Source organism: Pinus tabuliformis, chromosome 7 (assembly GCF_031772625.1).
Source record: "Pinus tabuliformis cultivar Carrire ecotype Pingquan chromosome 7, CPIR1, whole genome shotgun sequence".
NCBI classification, from domain to species: Eukaryota; Viridiplantae; Streptophyta; class Pinopsida; order Pinales; family Pinaceae; genus Pinus; species Pinus tabuliformis.
In genome coordinates, this window is record NC_142293.1 from 437,364,548 (window position 1) to 437,384,965 (window position 20,418).

Consider the following 20,418-nt stretch of genomic DNA (forward strand, 5'->3'; position numbering starts at 1 on the left):
GATGTTTTCCCTAGCACCAACTGAATAGAAAATTCCACTTCCCTATGTGGGAGTAACCCTGAAATATCTACTGGAAACACATCCTAAAACTGCTACAAAACTAGGTACCTATTCAATATTTATGCATCATCAACATCCTTACCTTTATCACTGGAAATATGTACTATAAATAACACACACCCTTTCCTACAACTGTGCTTTTCTTGCATAGATGTAACCATTCTGACTGATGTTTCCTTTTTCTTACCCTATAAGTTTCTTTGTTCTCCATTGTCATCCAAGCACTCAATAGCCTTATTGTAATAGTTCAGCTTAGTCCTGTGAAGAAAAAACCAATCCATACCGAATAGCGTAATGTACAAACCAAAGAGAAGCACATTTAGATGCACTAATATAGGAATACCATTCATTTCAAATGCAAAATATCTTACCCAATGATGAACTCTTTTCTTTGTACCTGTAGCCAACTACACTAACCAAGATTATGCATGTACTTCTTTATTCAAACCACAGTTATCCACTAGGTTAGGATTAACATAAATATAATTATATCCAAGGTCAATCAAAATAGAGACAACTTGATCAAAAATCTTACCATCCATCTCTATAATAGATTCCTAGTGATCTGTCTTCTTGTTATCCAACGTTACATAAATTTGAGGGATACTATGTCCAACATCCCCCACTGTTTTTGCCTCTTGTGCACTTTAGATATGTAGTTTACCACCCTGATGTTGTGGAAAATCTCTCCTATGATGATCCTTGCCACAACTCCAACCCTATAAAGGCTTCTTTCCATCACCCATGTTCTTCTCCTTAGACTGAAATCCCTATCCTCTGTCATATGCAATGAACTTCTTAGGCGGTGTTGCATTCTCTTTGTTACCTATGTCCCAATTTTTACTTCACTTCTTATCCCATTTTCATTTATTCTTCTCATTACCTTACCAATCCTACTTAGTCTCAGATATGTGCTTCAATTGCTCATAACAATGCTTTAGCTTTCTGATAGCTTCCTCCAATGATCTAGGATCATCAAACTCAATCCTGTCTTTGAGTGCTACCAGAAACCCACTGATAAATCTCTAAATATTTTCTTTCTCCTCCTTAAGGTAAGGCAGATACCTCAATAACTCCAAGAATCTGCTAGTATACTCCTCATCGATCATGGATCCCATATTCAACTTATAGAATTATTTTTCCCTATCATCATAGTATCTCTGTGATAGGTACTTCTTCCAAAAAAGTCTCTCAAACTCACTTCAAGTCAAATCCTCCTCGCGGATGCCTCTGACATTATTTACATCCTCCCACTAAATGTCTACTTTACCTTTAAGACTAAAAGAAGCTATTCTGGCCTCCATGTTTTTTGAGTAATCATGCAATCTGAAGAACTTATTCATCACAAGCAATCGTGCTTCTGCATCTTGTGACTTCTTCACGTCTCCATCAAATGTAGGTGGATTTGTTTTCTTGAACTCATCTGGAAAATATCCCATGTCACTCCTCCTATATGGATGACAGTGATGAAGACCATGATACCTATCAGAACCATAACTATAGTAAATCCCATTTCAAGTGCCTCATCTATCTGGTGTATCCAAGAACTTACCATCTCTAATGGTATCATCTCTATCTAACCTGTGCCCACCATGAGAATTACTACCATATGCCCCATTAGTTCTGTACTCCTATCCATGATCGATTCTAAGTGGTCCTTGTCTCTGCAAGTCTGACAAACTATGAAGGATAGATGCATTGACATTTGCTTGTTTCTCCTGAGCCCTATAAAGTATCTCTTGTGACTAAATTATTCTATCATTATATGCTTTACAACCTCTTATTTCTACCTTAAAACTTATCAAAGTGTATGTTATGTCAGTAGAGTACCCATCACCATGTTGCTCATATAATTTATAGGGAGAGTCTTGTGAATTGTAGTCTACCATTTTTCTAGTCATATTTGATCTTCTTCTTCTTCCTGCAAGCATGGAATGTCATGTAAACCTAATATAAACATAACCAACATACCTCAGTATAGTTCAAGGGAGGATATCTTGTCTGCAAGATCAACTAGATTAGCACGCTACATCTATAATCATAATCATAACAATATACCAACATCATCTCCATCATTATCCTAGTTACTATGCATGAGTCACAACTATAACTCTGACTAGGTACAATATATGCATGACAAACATATAGAAAACACACATGCATAAACAATACATATACAACCGACATGCATTCATGACAACAAAATTTAAATGATGACCGATACCATGCATACATAACAGCAGATAGACCACAAGCATAATGAACACATATGAAATCACCATGTATATATTCATTCCTCCGATGGAGAAGGGGACATTCATGAGTGTAATGGACATAAGCCCCACATCAAGCACAAGGTTTATTGGTTATGAGAGCCTTTTCTTGCTTGGGTTTCCCGGCCTATCGCTAGGTTGCAGGATTTGACTAGTCCCCCTTATTAACATTAGGTTGTCTACCTTGGCTTTCTTAATTACCCTGATATGGTCGATTATGTTTATATTTCCCCTTGTTTCTTTGCTTAGGGTTGGGTAGAATGGCAACACTCTATTGAGAATACAATTGATGAGTCTGTGGAGGTAGTTTTTGTTGTGGAAGATATGGTTGAGGCATGGGAGGTTGAGTTGTTGGTTCCATTGGGGTAGGAACATTAAGTGGTGAAAATGGATAATAAGGGTTCGCAGTAACATTTTGGTAACTAGGTTGAGTGAAATATGGCCCTGGCATCGGCTAATGTGAAAGGGAAAATGTGTATGATGTACTTGTACCTTGGTAAGAGTAGAAGTGCGAAGGATTAGGAGGAGGATAAGTGTAAGTGGAACTAGTCCCCCCCCTGGGGTTGACCATAACTCATAGGAGGTTGAGAATACAGTGATGGGTTAGGGTAAAAGAAGGGTCCAATGATACCATTGGTTCCATGAGATTCCCCTGGTGAAAAATAAGCACCAGACCAAGGGAGAACAAGAATGACGGTATAAACATAATTTGATTGGGCATATATCAGATCATATTTCAGAGCTATCTAGATAACTTCTTCCTCAATTTGAGGAAGTGTGAGGCGACATATTTACCTATGGGGCTAGGAGAGTTCTTAAAAACCAATCCATGTAGACATGATCCTCAAATTTAGGAGCTTTACAAAGACTCCTCCTTCTGCACCATTCTTGTACATCATAAAAAAGGTGAGTGTAAAACGTTTTATGGAAGGAAGTCAATAGTTAGGTATCGGTGTCATATCGAAGAATTATATTAAAATATGATGGGAAGGTGTTGGAGAGAGTTGCAAAGGTGGAATGAGAGGAATGTGTTTGGTCGACATACCACTTTGTAGCAGCTCCAGTTAAAGTGCGTTGGAAGAGGTGAAGATGAATAGAGTCCTTAGTGATGGAGTTGGAAGAACACCACATATGGAAAGAGCGAACATGGTTAGTAGGGTATTCTCTAGGATTCCCTTCAAACTTGGGGATGTCTGAGGGAAGTTTGGTTGGCATGGGAGGCCAATTATGATCATGGAGAAGGGGGTCATTGATGATTTGTTTTGAGTTGGGGAGGCTCAAACTAGCCATTTAGGGAAGTGAAGGTTGATTAGCGGTCATACTTGAAGAGTTTTTTATATTTCCTCCTTGAGGGATAACCTGGTTAGGACCCATTTTACCACCTAGGTTTCCACCACTTGCATTGGTGCCTAACATGGTAGCGGTGTGGGTTGAGAAGATGCATAATATGAGGAGGAGATAGAAGAATCAGAAGAACTAGACTCCATATATGGAGTGGGTGAAGGATTGGGTTGAAGGACCATAACTCATTGAGCAGGTTTGAGATGATGTCCTCAAGGAAATTGATGGAGAATTCCATGAAGTATCCATGACAAATGCCTAGGGGGCACAATGATGTCAGGGCAAAATAAAACACTAAAGGCTAAAGGGTAAGGATAAAGAAAGAGAGTAACAAACAACAAGAAAACACCTAGTGGAGTGGTGCAAGGTGTAAACTAACTATAATGATATGCTACTCTAATTCAAGCAAACTTGTCTCATCAAATAAAAATGACCTCTAGCCTAAAGTTTGTTTAAATCCTCAAATTCATAATTCTGTTGTTTTTGATGGCCTTCCAAAATATTTCTTACTTGATGGGGTCTTCTATTTGCAAGCAGCGCTGTCTAGGGGAAGGTAAAGTAGAGGAGTCGTCATTCCCCACAACCACCCTTATAGGGTGTTTTCCTAAGATTAGCCACTCAGGTTACCTTCGTCCCATGGGGGTGTTAAAACCTTGAGCTTCTTGTTAGTTAGTAAACAACGTGAATCCCTGGACCAACAAGTCAGGCAGCCTCATGGAGATTCATCCATACTGAGTCCTAAGTCTAACCTCCTCTGAATCAGGTTTCTAGCATGCTCCGGTTATGTCCGTGGGATTGTGAATGATTTCATTCTCACTACAAGGAAAACTTTATATGTATTGATATAAGTGATCGATGGGGGTTTTTGAATCCTATCCCATCGATCCTAAACATAACTACAATATTAGTTTTCCCTATTTCCCAAGTGGGCTTAATCTATGTGAGTTAAGTTATAATTAATGTGGATTGTTTTCAAGTCTTGGCTTGGCGATGCTAACAAAGCTCTCATTCGCTTAGGGTGTGAGTGTGTGTATAAGGTGTATGTGGATGGGTTTACTAAAGCATGTTTTATGATGCCAATGAAGCTGAGAGATAAAGTCCATAAACTGTAAATACTATTGAAAATTAATAACAAACTAACAACAAGATCAAGCACACAACTTCCCACCCAAAAAGGCTTATGAAGGAGTAGAAAAAATGAGGACAAAAAAAGATACCCAAAGAAAATAAAATACCTAAGAATCCAATGTCTAAAGGGACTGATATCTAATGCCAAATCCGCTGAAATGATGCAGAAATAAACCAGCAAAAATAGACAGCAAAGTGCTGGAAAATAACAAAAAACAAGCTGCAAAAAGAAGGATACACAAGGGGATCCTAAAGAATAAAAGAAACACAAATATCAAAGGGAAAAAATGTGTTGTAAAAGTGGCTTGAAAAGGACTAAAACAAAGATAACAATGTTGGAAAATAGTAGCTCAAAGTTCTACAAACTAGACTCCTCAACTCAACAATTTTTTAACTAAATGGAATAGGTGTACTCTAAACCCTAAGGGCATTTTTCCTTCCTCTAAATTAGAAAATATATCAAGAGACTCTAGGCCTGGTGGTGAATGGGAACAAGAAATAAACTCTTCTAGGAAAAAATCTTAGCAAAATTCAGAAAAATCTGAAAAATTAAAGGGTTGCAGGTTCTGACCTATTTCCTGTGTCCTACTGTAGATTTTGGCTAAAACTGAGATGGGAAGTGCAAATATAGCCCCAAAAGTGTGCTCTCCCTTAGTTCTTGCTCGATAGATCTGTAGAAAATGTTATCATCTCCTACATGGTTGGTACTTATGACTTGAAAAAGAAATGAAAACCCAATAGAACAAAGATTACTCCAGCAAAGAGTAAAAATCCAAAAATAGAAGTGAAAATTGAGAGAGAATAAATCTTGAAATAATAGTCACCAGGGTTCTGAATTTTTAAACCAATGGAGTCGCCAATTTTTAGTGTGGAAACTCATAGAAATTGTACCAAAAAAAATTCACTTAAGTTGTTGGTGACAAGAAGCCCTCACAACAAAAATGATGATTTTTATTGCTCTGCGGATCTCCAAAACAAATGTTAGAAACGTGCAGCAAAATATACCATGAAAAAAGAATAACACATAACAACTTATAAAACCATAGATACCCAATGGAAAATGAATAATGCTTTATTATTATTGAATTGGATTTAATACACCTGATGAGGAGAATGTGCAAACTTGGGTCTAAAAATCCCCCCTTCGTGGGATGGGTCCTTTGTAACCCTATGCTTCAACTACAACTTCATTTTTTCTCTCCAAATGTATGCTTTTGACAAAAGGAAGTGGTGATGGGTTGAACTCAAGATGGGAGCTCAAATATCATAGGACAATAATGATGAAAGTGAGAATGGTCATGTGTAGACTGATGAGAAAACCCCTCTATTTATAACAAAATATTAGGCTAGATATAGATTTGGAATAATAATAATAAATTGTTAGATCAAATCAAGATCTAGTTGTTAGGAATATTTTTTTATATTTGAGATAGAGAAATATTATTTGAAATGATCAAATATCTTTATTTAGAAAATGGTTAAAGTAATTAAAAAAATGATTTATTGATTACTTTATGGGGATAAAGTCAAAATGGTTTAGAAATAATTATTAAATATTTGGGATAAATATGGAATAATAAATAAATAATAATTTATTTAATTATTCTAATGGGGTTTTTTTGGAGTTAATGAGAAATAATTTAGGAAAATGGTTCACTATATTATTTCCTAAGGTGAAAGTGGGTTTTAATGTGTAAAAACCCATGCTACATGGTGTATTTCAGTCAGTGTACTAGGAAACATCTAATGTATACACAATGATATGAATTTAGCCTTTTAAAATTATGATCAAGCATAAAAGAGTCAAATTTCTTATACCATTGACAAGGGGCTTGTTTCAACCCATATAGACTCTTGTTCAACTTGCAGACCAAGTTTTTTTATCTTTTGCAATGAATCATTCTGGTTGCTCAATATATATCTCTTCTTCTAAATCTCCATGTAAGAAGGTTGTCTTGACATCTAATTGCTCCAATTATAAATCTAGAGTAGTTACAAGGCCAAGTACCACTCATATTGATGACATTTTGAGATTAACTAGAGAGAAATTTTTTGTGAAATCAATACCTTTTTCTTGCCCAAAACCTTTAACCACTAGCATTGCTTTAAATATTTGTTGATTTTCCTTGCCTTCATGCTTTATTTGATACACCCACTTGTTCTTTAAGATATTTCTTCGTTTTTTCCTTTCAATTAAATCCCATATTTTATTATCATGTAGGGATTTTAGCTCTTCCTGCAAGCTTTTTTCCATTTTGTGTTATCTTGTCCTTTACATGCTTCTTAAAAACGAGAAGGTTCACTTTCATTAGTCAATAAAATATATTACGAGGGAGAATCCCATTGTGAAGGCTTATGTGGCCTAGTAGACTTGCAAATTTATGAGTTTTGTGGTAGAATTTATACCAATGGCTATTGATTTTGTTGTTCTTCATGTTCTTCTCCTTGTTGTTCCTCACTTTCATTTTGCTGCAATGACTGCTCATTATCTTTTGATGTGTCTTCTTGTAATGGTGGTTGATTTTCCTATTGTTCTAGAATTTCAACAATTCTTTTCTCCTCCACATCTTTGTCATTAGTTTTAAACATTTTTTCTTCATTAAAAATAACATCCCCGCTTCTAATAACTCTCTTTTTCAAAGGATCCCATAACCAGTGACCTAGCTTATTATCAACATATCCTAATAAAATGAATTTTAATGACTTTTCTTCCAACTTGGATCTTTTTTCTTCAGGAATATGCACATATGCTTAACAACCAAATATTTTCAAATGAACATAACATAAATCTTTACTAGTCCATACCTTTTCAGGAATTCCACCATCTAATGAAGTTGTGGGAGATTGATTTATTAAGTAGCAAGTTGTTCAAATAACCTTTGCCCAAAAGTATTTAGGCAAACCAAAATTTGAAAGCATACTTCTCACCTTCTCCATTATTGTCTAATTCATTCTCTCGACTATTCCATTTTGTTGTGGAGTGTGAGGAATTTCTTTTGCATGTTTTATGCCATATCTGCTACAATATTCTTTGAATGCATTGGAGCAATATTCCCCACCATTATATGTTCTAATACATCTCAATAATTTATTAGTTTCTCTTTCAACAACCATATGAAATTTCTGAAAAATGTCTAAAACTTGATCCTTGCTTTTAATAGGGAAATCCCACACCTTTTTTGATGCATCATCAATAAAAGTAACAAAATAAGCAGCTCCTCCTAGTGATTTTATATTGATTGGACCACAAACATCAGAATGTACTAGATCTAATATTTTTGTATCTCTTTTAGGACCATCTCTCATAAATGACACCCTCTTTTGTCTACCCATAACACAATGTTCACAAAATTTAAATTTTGTACCTTTTATACCAGGCAAAATTTTTTGCTCAGCAAGAATTTTCAGTCCTCTTTCAGTCATGTGCCCAAGCCTTTTGTGCCATAAATCTGTTGTAAACTCCTCCTTAACAACAACAATATTAGAATTTTGTAGTTTTGACTTTAATGTGTAGAGAGTGCCAATTTTCTACCCCTTTGCAACAACTAGTGAGCCCTTCACAATTTTCCAACCTCCTTTGCCAAACACTGTAAGGTAGCCTTCATCATCTAACTTCCCAGTTGAAATCAAATTCATTCCAAGATATGGTACATACTGTTAGGATTCCAAGAAACTCTCCTAGGTTGTAGCTCGAAGATGCCTAGTAACATATAAATTCAACTATTGTTGCAGGTTTAATGGAAGGAATGATGGTTTGGTTCAAGCTAGATAACCACTTTCACTCTATTTCACTCGATACATGCATGAACACCCTTAGACTACAAGGCTTTAGACCACCAATGCTCACAGTTTAGATGTTAGGTGAATATGGAGAATACTGACCACACCAGTAGATGCACAAGACCATGTGATGGCCGGCTGCAACCAGTAAAGAAACCTGTAAATCTAATCTATTAATGCAAGGACAGGATGACAGCTCTCCTGCATTAGATAGAAAGAAACCTGAGCAACCTATTCAGTGATGCAATCAATACTTTAACACAGAGATAATATGACAATTATCTAGTAGTGAATACCAGGAGCTCAAGAATACAGCATATCAGGCACAAGCTTAGAATCAGAAGAAAATGGACAGTGAGCAATTAACAGCAAAAGAAGCTTGTATTAGCTGAAAATGAAGATGAGACGCTACAAGTGACAAAATGTCTACAATCTCCAAAAGTTGAACCTTACATCAAATGCCAACCCTGATTACATCTTGTTTCTGGGTATTTATAGATTTACATTACAAGGGCACTTGGCCACTTAGGTATGGAGGGGTCATAATTGACCACCAACCGCATTTAACTGCCTGATGGAGTCTCTGAACATGTTTTCTTGCTTCAGTGGGTGAATCCGATCTGTTCAGGTGTTGTGCTGTCCTTTTAGGCAGTTGGAGTGCTCGTACCTAGTGGAGTCCATGACTGATAAATTCAGTTACAGGGTCATGCTTGTCCTTTTCTCCCTTGGCCATGCTTTCTGTTAAATATGGTTGTTGGGGGTCTATTAGTGACTGATAATGGCAGAGCTAGTCATCTCCTTCTTTGGGCAAACGGAATGGTTAAGGATGTGGAATGCATGGGTGAGTGGACGATTTGGATGAGTGGGAAAAATGGTCGTCGGATCGAGGAAACGGATGGTGGAGATGGCTCGACGGAGGCTACCGACCGGGACGAGAGCGGTGTGAATTGGGGCCATCAAATCTTAAGTAGACAGATAGGACGGTCATCGGGAAGCGAAGCTGCACAACTGTTTAACGGGCGGGCAGATTAGTAGGGTGGTAATGGTATTTATTGCACTGCTTTCGGGTGTTAAACGGTAAATGCCCAGGGTCGTGCGATTCCATTCAACAATCGACACATAGCAGTGGATGAGAGAGAAAAACCGCTCTCATCATGCGCTAACATTCGATCATATTGGCGGTGCGATGAAAGCGAAGGCCATCGGATCTTTACGGAGATGATATGATGGTCGGGGGTTGCGGAGCGGGTTGCCTTTATCGGGTGCGACGGGAGCCGTTGGATCGGCGGGGTGATCAATGGTGGAGATGTGGCGCAGAGTTTATGAGCACACGGAGACATATGGTAGGGTTTTATGGTAGGTTCGGGGTTTTGCGTTTGGGGCTAAAGTCAAAAGGGGCTAATTTTTTTGGGTTTAGGAGAAAAATAGAGGAATGGAGTTGGCAGAGAGAAAGCGGGTTAGAAGGGGAAGGGAGAATGACCCATGAGGGGCCCCCTTTTGAAGACAACATCACATAGACCAAGCTTTCCTCTGATAATAGAAAGTCAGCATTGTATAGTGGAGCTAACACATACCGACCTATTTAAGTAATAAACTATAACCATATTCTGTGTTTATTAGTACATCCCCTATCCCTTCAATATTACAAAGACAATTATTACCCAAGCACACCTTTCCCATATTTCTAGATTTATAGGAAATAAAACTTTCTCTAATTAGGGTAGCATGGTAGGAGGCTCTAGAATCTAAAATCTAATCACTATCATGACAAGAAGTATAAAGGCATGCATCTTCATAAGAAACAATAATTAATACCTCACCATATAACACAACAATAATAGTTTCTTCATTGTTGTTGTTGTTTGATGTGTTTCGTTCATTTTTCTCTACTTTTAATATCTTGCATATTTTTTTATATGGCTAGGTTTTCCACAATGATAGCAGGTTATTCTTCCCTACCTAGACTTTGATCTGCCTCTAGAGATGGAACACCTTGATTTCCTTCTATGTGGTTGTCTTTCGCGGTCACCAAGTGTTAATGCCTCCATATTTGGCATTTCCTCCTTCATAGATTTCCTATGCATTTCTTCATTTAATAAACTATTAGAAACATATTCAAAACACAATTTACCTTTTGGTGTCGCATTACTTATTGTGACAATCAAGTTTTTCCAACTATCTAGCATTGAGCTCAACAATAACAAGGCTTGGATCTCATCATCAAATACAATTTTCAGTGAAGTGAGTTGATTTAATATTATATGCAACTCATTTAAATGTTCAACTACTAGACTCCCTTCCTTCATTTTGATATTAAACAATCTCTTCATTAAAAATAATTTGTTGACTGTTGTATCTTGTTCATATAAATCATGAATTTTTTTCCATAAAGATTTGATTTTTTTTTCTTGAGAAACATGGAAATATACCGTATCTGCCAAATATTGCCAATAGTGGCAATTTCTTTTTGATCTAGGTTCTCCCAAACTTCATAGGTCATGGATGAGGATTTCTTTGACTTACCCTCAATCCCATGTCATAGGTATTTGAATTTCAAGGTATCTTCCATTTTTTACCTCCATATAGTGAAATTCACCCCAGTAAGTTTCTCAATACTTATGAGTGATTCCATTCTAGCCGCCTGTAAATAAATGCTAGAGAAACCAAATCTCCAACAAGAACCAACTTGTTAAAACAACCAACAAAACTTGGTAAAAAAACCAAAAAATTATTTACCAATATAAATATCAGATCAGTGTAAAATGCAGTGGATATGTAACAGAAATATTAGATCTATGAATAATGCAACGTATTTATAAAATACATATCAAATATATAAATAATGAAATATATTTGTAAAAGCATGTTAATTTAAAACCAAATTTGAAAAATAATATAAAACATCAACACAACCAAAATGAGAAATAGATTTTCGTGGAAAACCCTATTGGGAAAAACTACGAGGAAAGATCTATAACATTTCCATTAAATAAAAATTACAAACATTAGCTCAAATCCAATCTTCTTGCCTTCTCACCCCACACCCAATGTCTAACCAATATTACATGTAAACAATATCTCATAAAATAATTTAGAGAAATATTATTGACACAAAACTATGTGCTATGAAAACCATGGTTCCAAAACCACAAACCCAAAACCATGACTCTAAGATTTTTCGAGAAGCTTCAAAAAGTCATAAAATGGTCGTCAATGTTCTGAAGCCTTCATTGTGCCGAGATGCAGAGTTACTATGTACCTCCACACAATAAAAGCCTCCATACACTTCAAAAAGTCATAAAATGGTCGTCAATGTTCTGAAGCCTTCATTGTGCCGAGATGCAGAGTTACTATGTACCTCCACACAATAAAAGCCTCCATACATATAACCAGTTATAATATTAGCTATTTGCAGTAAAGCATATCCGGAATCTAGGCAAACCATGTAGAACCACCTCTTGAAAACAATGAAGGTGAATACGGTTAAAATTGCAAGCAATATGCAACAACAAAAGTTGTGAGGAGTGCGAAGGTCCAACGATAAATGCTTCCTCCGCACATTTAAGTTGCTTTGACTTTTTATATATTAGTTAATATTAAATTTTAATCATAATCATAATATCTTTCGATTATTCCAACCCCAATCAGAAAAACAACATAAACCATTATTTTCCTCCTCAATATTAAAAGGAAAAACATGCATACTCATGATATAGTATACCAAGGGAATATTCTTCGTGCCATAATATACTAAAGGGATATTCATTATAATCAATATTATCTTTGATGAATTTTGAAAACAATATGAGGCTCCCATGTTGGATTAGGAAGAGGAATATGTCTTTATTTCTCTAGAGGAATTAACACCATATGTGTAAGCACACTTAATAGAAGATACAATTTTGCGGAAGAGGTTTATAAATATAAGACTAGAGCAGTGTGAATTTAGGCAAATCAGGTTGAAAGGATAACTTCCAGTAAAGGCTAGATGGTATGCCCGAAAGAAAGGTGAGGAAAAATTTCCTCACATCATTTAGTAAATGATTTTGGAGACCAAAAGCTTCCCAAAATCATGAGGTTTGATGTGGGTTGGATCAATATATTAATTTTCATTCATATGAATGTTTCTAAAGTGGAAAATTTGGAGGAATTTCCTTACAAGGTCATTTTTACCGGTGATCTTAATTTAGAAATTTTTTAGTAAAAAAAACATTAGGAGCCATTTGAGGCCTCAAATGACTACATTTTGTGGTCTCCATCTTACGATGGACCTAGATTCCATAACTTACATGATGAAACTTCTCCAATAGAGTAAGAATCACCGCAGTCAAAGTTTGTATGAGAAAGTTATGCCTCCCAAAAGTTGACTAATCGAAGTTGACCACCATACTTCGAGATGATGCCATGTTAGCCCCTATTACTCATGGAAAAGGGGCTAGCCATGTAGGCACTATGAAGAAGACTCTAGAAGGTCATGTTGTAACTTATATTTAGGGTTGAATGAGTCAAATTTAAAAGCTAATTGCCTGTCAAACTTTGTTATAATTGGGTCACTAGGAGGAAAAGGGGTTTCATCCTATTCAAGTGCATTTTGTTTCATATATCAGCATAGTAGCAATAAATGGAGAGAGAGAGAGAGAGAGAGAGAGAGGGGGGGGGAGAGAGAATTTTTGTTATGTAGTAGCCCATAGACCATAGGTCTCACTCTTTTGTACTTGCATTCACTTCCATTCAAAGAAAGTGAGATCATAATAGCCTAACCTTCCACTTGGGTTTTCTCTCGAAAGGTTTCCTAGGTCATATATTGTGTTAATGTGGTTTTATGAGTGATTGTTCTATATGTTCTCTACTTTTTGCATATTTTTATTTTGCATGCATATGCAATAAACAATAATTTAACAATTCCATAAATCTAAGGAATAATAACCATCATAGTATACATTTCCGAGTTTAGTAAATTTCTTTATCATATCTATTGTAATGAATTGTCCAATAAAATATCCACAACAATTTATAAATCAAATCCACCATAATATAATTATCATAACGCTAATCCGGAAATTAAAAATTATAAAAAAAAAAGTTAATAAAAAAATAACACTATTATAATTTCATAATAGAGGTTCATAATTATAAATAAAAATTCTTCTAAATAAATCACATTTTAAATCAATATGTTTCGAACCCCTATTAATATTTATCATAAGAAAAATAAATTTTAAATTATTTATAAATTCAACCAACAATTATATGCTTTTACACATTAACCAACTAATAATTATATGCTTTAACTCATTAACCATCCATAATAATTCAGTGCCCCTATTAATCCTATAGTTTTCTATCAAATTTATTGCAATTCCGTTGCTTCACATAGTTATCTTGCTTTGCCTTACCATTATTCTCCTTGTCTTTTTATCCATGGGCAAAAATGAAACGGACCCTCTAGTTAAATTTTAATTTATTGCAATTTGGTTGCTTTACATAGTTATTTTGCTCTGCCTTATCATTATTCTCCTTGATTTTTTTTATAAATGAACAAAAACGAAATGGACCTTCAAATTAAATTCCATGGTTAAAGTAAATCTATTTTTCATATAAATAATATAAATTAAAATATTATATAAATTAAATATTTAATAAATATTAATAAACATAAATCCATAATAAAAATCAAAAATTTTATTTTATTATACATTTTAAATTATTAAAAATAATAATAATAATTAAATTACATCTTTATTATTATTATTAATGATAAAAGTTATATCTATCTATCTATCTATCTATATATATATATATATATATATATATATATATAACAAGATTCTTAATCACGGAAATTCATTTTATTATATTAGGGATATTTTTAATTTATAAATAAATTTTGTTATAATATCATGGCTTATTAATATTATATATCCGAAGAAAAAAAAAAGCATGACTTGTTTCATATGATATTTGTTTATATGACTTTTTTAATTAGCCAAAAATCATAATTAATCTTACTCTTGATTTGTGTATACTACTAACAATATCCTATGAAAAATAATTCTACCTAGTCTCAAAGGTTTGACTTTTAATTGTACGAAAGTATACATACTCTACCCCCTCTCGTTTTGAACTTGTAACCTCTTAAGAGAAAACACACACTCTTAACCATTAAGCCCATTTAACCATTCATCACTTAAATCTACCTAGTCTCAAAGGTTTGAGATTTACCTTAAAAGTAATTATATTAAGGTCAGGGTAGTGTTTTGACTTTTAAGTCTACGAAAGTATACATACTCTACCCCCTCTCATTTTGAACTTGTAACCTCTTAAGAGAAAACACACGCTCTTAACAATTAAGCCCATTTAACCATTCATCACTTATTTAGTTAATAAGTTTATATTTTAATTAAACTAATTTATTTTTTATAAAATTATGACAATTAAATTTGATAAACATACAGTAAACTTATCAATCCTGTATCCTTTTCTTTTTTGAAAATATATGTATTCTTTACTTTTTGAAAAATCATTCCGGTTAGTTTTGGTTTTTTGTTTTTTTGAAAAATCATGTAGTGGACTGATTTTGTTAAGTTTTAGTTCATATTTTTTTTGGTTAATTTTCTCTAAAATTTGGTAATGATTTATTAGATTTATAAATTTGAACTACATTTTAAATAACAAAATATCATAATTACTGGGAAATTATATCGCCCCATTCCAATGTAAAAATGTTGAACAATGCTTAAAACCAATGCCAAAACTTTGCCATTCACAGTTCTTTTATTTCAAATTGCCTAGAACTTTGTTCTTTATGACTTGACTCATTCTCATATCTAATGATGGACTTCGAAATCTACCATATGAAGAGTATAATCTTAGTTAAGTTTAACTGGGAAGCATGCTCAACGATATGACTGCGCAATATACCCTCCCCCCTTTCTTGTTTGCACTTGCTAGAATCAAAACATTAAATGTATCAGACTTAGTGAATAAACAACACATGGTTTGAAAACCACCGAGATGTAAATTCCAAAACAATGATGTATTTTTCTTTCTGGCCCTAAAAAAGGGCTTTGAGATGCAGCTCGGTAGATGGGCCTGTGGAGGTGATGACATATCAAAGCCCATTATCCAACTCCATAAATCTTCGCTACCATTTTTCATTCAGTGATTCTTGTATCAATAGCCTAGAAAACGCATAAGCTATCACCAATAAGACATCGTAAAGCAAAACATTGGCATTAAAACCACTGGACCTATGAAGCTGAAAATAAACAAAATAGACCACCAAACAATTTCCAAATCAAGAATTCTCAACCATCTTAAATAAATAATAACATAGTTCCTTGTTTACATCTTAAATAAATAATAACATAGCACCCTGTTTACATGTAAAGGAAAATAAATAACATAGTCCCCTGTTTACCTGTAAAGGCAAAAGAATTCAGCCCATTGAATATTGGCCAGAAATAGGAAATACATTGACTTAGGAATTTTTCGAGTGCACTCACAATCCTGATATAATTCACATGATTTAAATAATACTTGGTTTTATAATACAACTACTGCGCACTAGATGAAAGGACTTGTGAAATCATCAATCTTAGTAAGTATATCTATATGACAGACAAAACACTACGGATTGAACTTTTGAGCCACCATATTATTTCCTTATCATATTGGATGCATTTTATTCCCACTTCCCTTCTATCTGGTTGCAATTTCTAAATGAATATGTCAGAGCAACACTTCCATCCATTCTTTTCAATACATATCTCTCCACTACAACATAACACACAAACTTTCTTCCAGTGCCACTGTTACTGAATAATTTCTCCATTCTCACATCACTGCTTGTTGCTTCTGATCCTTGCCTACCTTGATCTGTCCTGATTTTTGCAATAATGGGCCAACTTAGTCTCACACCCTCCAGTTTTCCCCTTCTCTGCATTAATCCTTTCATCCAAACACTCCCATCATCATCTCTAATCTCTTCAATTGCCTCAGTTCCGAATAGTAATGGTTCTTCCACCCTTGTTGTTCTCTGTACAAGTATATCTTCACCGGGAGCACTGACTTCTGTTCTGTAAATCTCCTCCCAGAATTTCTCTAGCTCCATCTTGTAGAAGGGTGTCTCCAGCAGCTGAATTTGGGGATCCTCATAGCTGTTGCCCAGCTCCTTGATGAAGATAAAGGGGCAGTACCATTCACCAACTATAACAATAGGTGATCTTTTCTCCGAGAATGAAAAATTGGAAGGGGGTAATTGTGACCTCAAGTAAGCATTCTCGCCTTGAACATATACAAGTTTGTCATGTTTACCACGCAAATCTTTGGGGCTAACTGACCAACCATCCCTACGTAGAAACTGTGGTGGAAAACCATCTGAAGCGATGCACTTTGAAGTGAACCCACGTCTCTTTCGAATTACTTGGATCTGTTGGTATGGATTGTTGGGTTCCAGAGATCTAGGACGCAAGTCTTTGATACATCTACAGATACAGAACTTAGTCATGTCTTCTTCTGTGGAGCAACTTTCCACCAATCTGCACACAGCAAAATGCTTAGCAGCCAACCTTCTCATTCTTTTTAGTTATCCAATGGTATAAACAAAATTATAAACAAAAAAATATAAGCCATTACAGCAATATTTTATAGTAAATATAACAATATTTATAGCTTATTCATAACCATAAAGCCATTACAATAATATTCTCACAAGGCATTGAATTTAGCCGCAAAAAAAAACAACAACCATCCTAACCAAACATTCAAAATAACCTCAATAAAAACTAATTATAATAATTAACTCTGTAACTGTGTCCCAAGAATCATAATCTGCAATCCTCATAAAAATGGTCCTCAACCTAGTTTACCCACAATCATAGCTCCAGAAGTTGGATTCGGTCCTCAAGCCTGGTTTACAGCTCCAAAAGTTGGATTCTTTTCACTTGTAGTTTACGAGTGACTGACGCTACCTGTTTCTGACTACAATCCTCATAAAAATGGGCCTTAAACCTTGTTTATCTACAATCATAGCTTCAAAGGTTGGGTTCTTCTCACATGTGATTTATGAGTACCCGCTTCTAGTCAAAAACAGACCACATGAGATTGATGCTTTTACTAATAAAGAAGTCTCATGCTTTTATGAGATGGTTTCTTTGGATATTGTGAGAGCAAAAGTCTATAGTATTGACACTATTAGGGGAGGAAACTTTCAAATATAGATTTGAAATCTGTTAATATTTAGCTAGTTTAATAATTATTTATTTTTTATTTCTCTGGTTTGGTTTTGGGTCCATTTTTTAAAATTTTCTGAGATAGTTGAAATAGTAAATTTAAAGTTCTTGATTTACAAAATGGTATTAATATAAAAGTTTTGGAGTAACAGTAAAAATATATTTTAAACCATAAAAATAAAACATATATAATTCCATGAAATTTTGATTGTCTAATTTAAATTCAAAAAAATTAAAAATATACATCTTAAATAATAAAATTATACAATCTTACTAACATTCTCATTTCTTATAAATTTAAAACATATTACACCATATTTTTTCTTATGCATTTATGTGAATGGTAGATTCTGAGAATATCTGGGGATGAGGGCTATAGCATTCAAATTCCAAAATATGCAGGGAATCCCCAATAATGATACCAACCAGATTCAGAGATATTCCCAAAATCTACCATCTAAATAAAGATATTTTTTCGAGTAAACCCAGTGTGTCAGAAATCAACACTGATTTGTTTTTAATTGCGATTAGAACAATCCTGCAGGGTTTTATAGCGGAAAACAGTCTGATAAATAGCAGAAATGCTCACCCTTTGTACTTGCGTTCAGCTCGAACAACGTAGTACCGATTGGAGGAGATGGGTTGGCCTAGAACTGGAATAAAATACACTCTATCCGTGTGCGTAGAGGAATTTTGTCCATTCTGCGTCCTGTAGACGGTTTCCAAGCATTTATCTTGCGGGAAAGGCAATTCTCGCAACTCGTTACAGCAGCAGCCCCAACAGCACGCACCCTGCTCCTCGTCGCCTTCCTCTTCATTTTGCTGAAAAACTAAATATGCAGAGTAAGGGCCTTCGGGTGGGGGGAATAGAACACCGCCCTGTTGGATATTTCCATTCGTTGCAGCAGCCTGCTTGTAGGCCTCTAGTGATACCGTAGCGTACATGGCGAACTATTTACTTCTCCCTAAACACACAGGAAAAATCAGGATGAGGATGTTAAATTCTTTCTTTCAAATTCAGACAACAGCTTTGAAACAAACAATCTGTATCCATGGGCTGTTATATAACAGAGTCTTCCCGATTTTTGTAAGGTATTTGATGGAATTGTCTCATTGACTAGTTTGCCCCGGCACCGTCTATACAAAGAAGTCAAGATAGGCCACCATTTTGACATTCCACGGCACTGTCCATAAGAAAACATCTTAATGGTTTTGACCCAGTATTGTCACACATGGTTTTGACCCATCATTGAACTGTGTGACAGTTTGTCAAAACAACTTGGCCAAGATTTCGAAAGCCACACATGTTAAGCGTAGATGCGGAAGATACTGTCATTGTCATTGTCATTTTCAGGAGGGATAGAATTTGACGGTCAAATTGTTTATTACAGTGATTTGCTGATCAAATACCATTTATAAATTTACAAAATTATTGAGATTTTTCATTAAAATTGTGAAGACGGATGGGGACATGCGTAATTGTAAAGATTGATGAAGAGGTGTGAAAACCGATGAGGCTATTTTGAAATTCTAATCTTTATCTTGATCCTACATGAGATCAAATTATTTGGATTGGACTCGTTAACGTTTAGAAATAATATGGAATTAATTAGATTAAGTGAGGTATACCATATTTTAAATTATTGAGTTAAGAGGTAGTATGTTGGGTAAGTATTCTTATCAATTATCAAAGTTGAAATTTTATCATGTCTATCCAAATTTAAAATTTTAAAATATAAAAAGTTAAAAATAAATAATTGTATAAAATATTTAAATAATATTAATACATAAAATAAATTATATGTGAAGAAATTGAATCTTTCTCAACTCATATTAGATCTGTATTTAAGATAGATTTATATTGGTTTAAAATCAAGTAAATCTATATCAGTTTAAAATCAAATATATAAATATAGCTGGAATTCCATAAAAAAATGACTCATTTGCATTGAGAAACTAAAATATATTATTGGGCTTATCAATCTAGCTTGACCAAAGGTTCCTCGTTGAGTACATCAAATGGTGCAACAGTATGAACAGATCAAGTGAGATCATGCTTGTGATTGTGAACATGACCTCTAGATCAAGCAAGACATTGTTTGTAATTGTAAACATGAATCCAAAATCTAATATCCATATATTTTGATCTGGAAATAACATAAGAACAATTAAATTAGTAGACATTGATTTTCACTTTGTTGGGTTTTGGGATTGTATAATCTTGTTAGTTAATTTTTTCAGTTGGATTTGTGCAATTTTTCCTAGCAGCAGGGTGTTTAGCTTAGGATTTGCCTAAATTTGAGCACCAGTCAGCTGCTTTGCTCAGAAATTGGGCAATCCCCTTGGACAGTCAACCCAGCTTACTGTCAAAAATGCATATTTTTCCCACGCAATTGAAATTAATATAAAAATAAAGTATTCTAACTTTGACACATAATTTAAATCAAGTATTCTAACTCTGAAACATAATCATCTTATCAAGTCTCAATTTGGAGACATGTTGTTTCTTATTTGTTTATAATTTGCTTAACTATGAAGCATAATCATCTTGTCAATCATTTACAATGCCTATAAGTCCAATCTAGTCTCAATTTGGAGGCATG

The 20,418-nt window shown here is 34.6% G+C and overlaps 1 protein-coding gene across 1 annotated transcript; it reads right to left on the bottom strand.

Annotated features, from left to right (window-relative positions):
- Positions 1-15,938: 15,938 nt before the first annotated feature.
- On the bottom strand, positions 15,939-18,905 carry LOC149247842 (uncharacterized). Its single transcript, XM_089458304.1, has 2 exons — positions 18,405-18,905; positions 15,939-17,122 (listed from the first exon to the last, which is right to left on the bottom strand). The coding sequence occupies exons 1-2, from the start codon at positions 18,758-18,760 to the stop codon at positions 16,267-16,269; spliced, it is 1,212 nt and encodes a 403-aa protein (XP_089314430.1). The 5' UTR covers positions 18,761-18,905; the 3' UTR covers positions 15,939-16,266.
- Between the last annotated feature and the right edge of the window lie 1,513 nt (positions 18,906-20,418).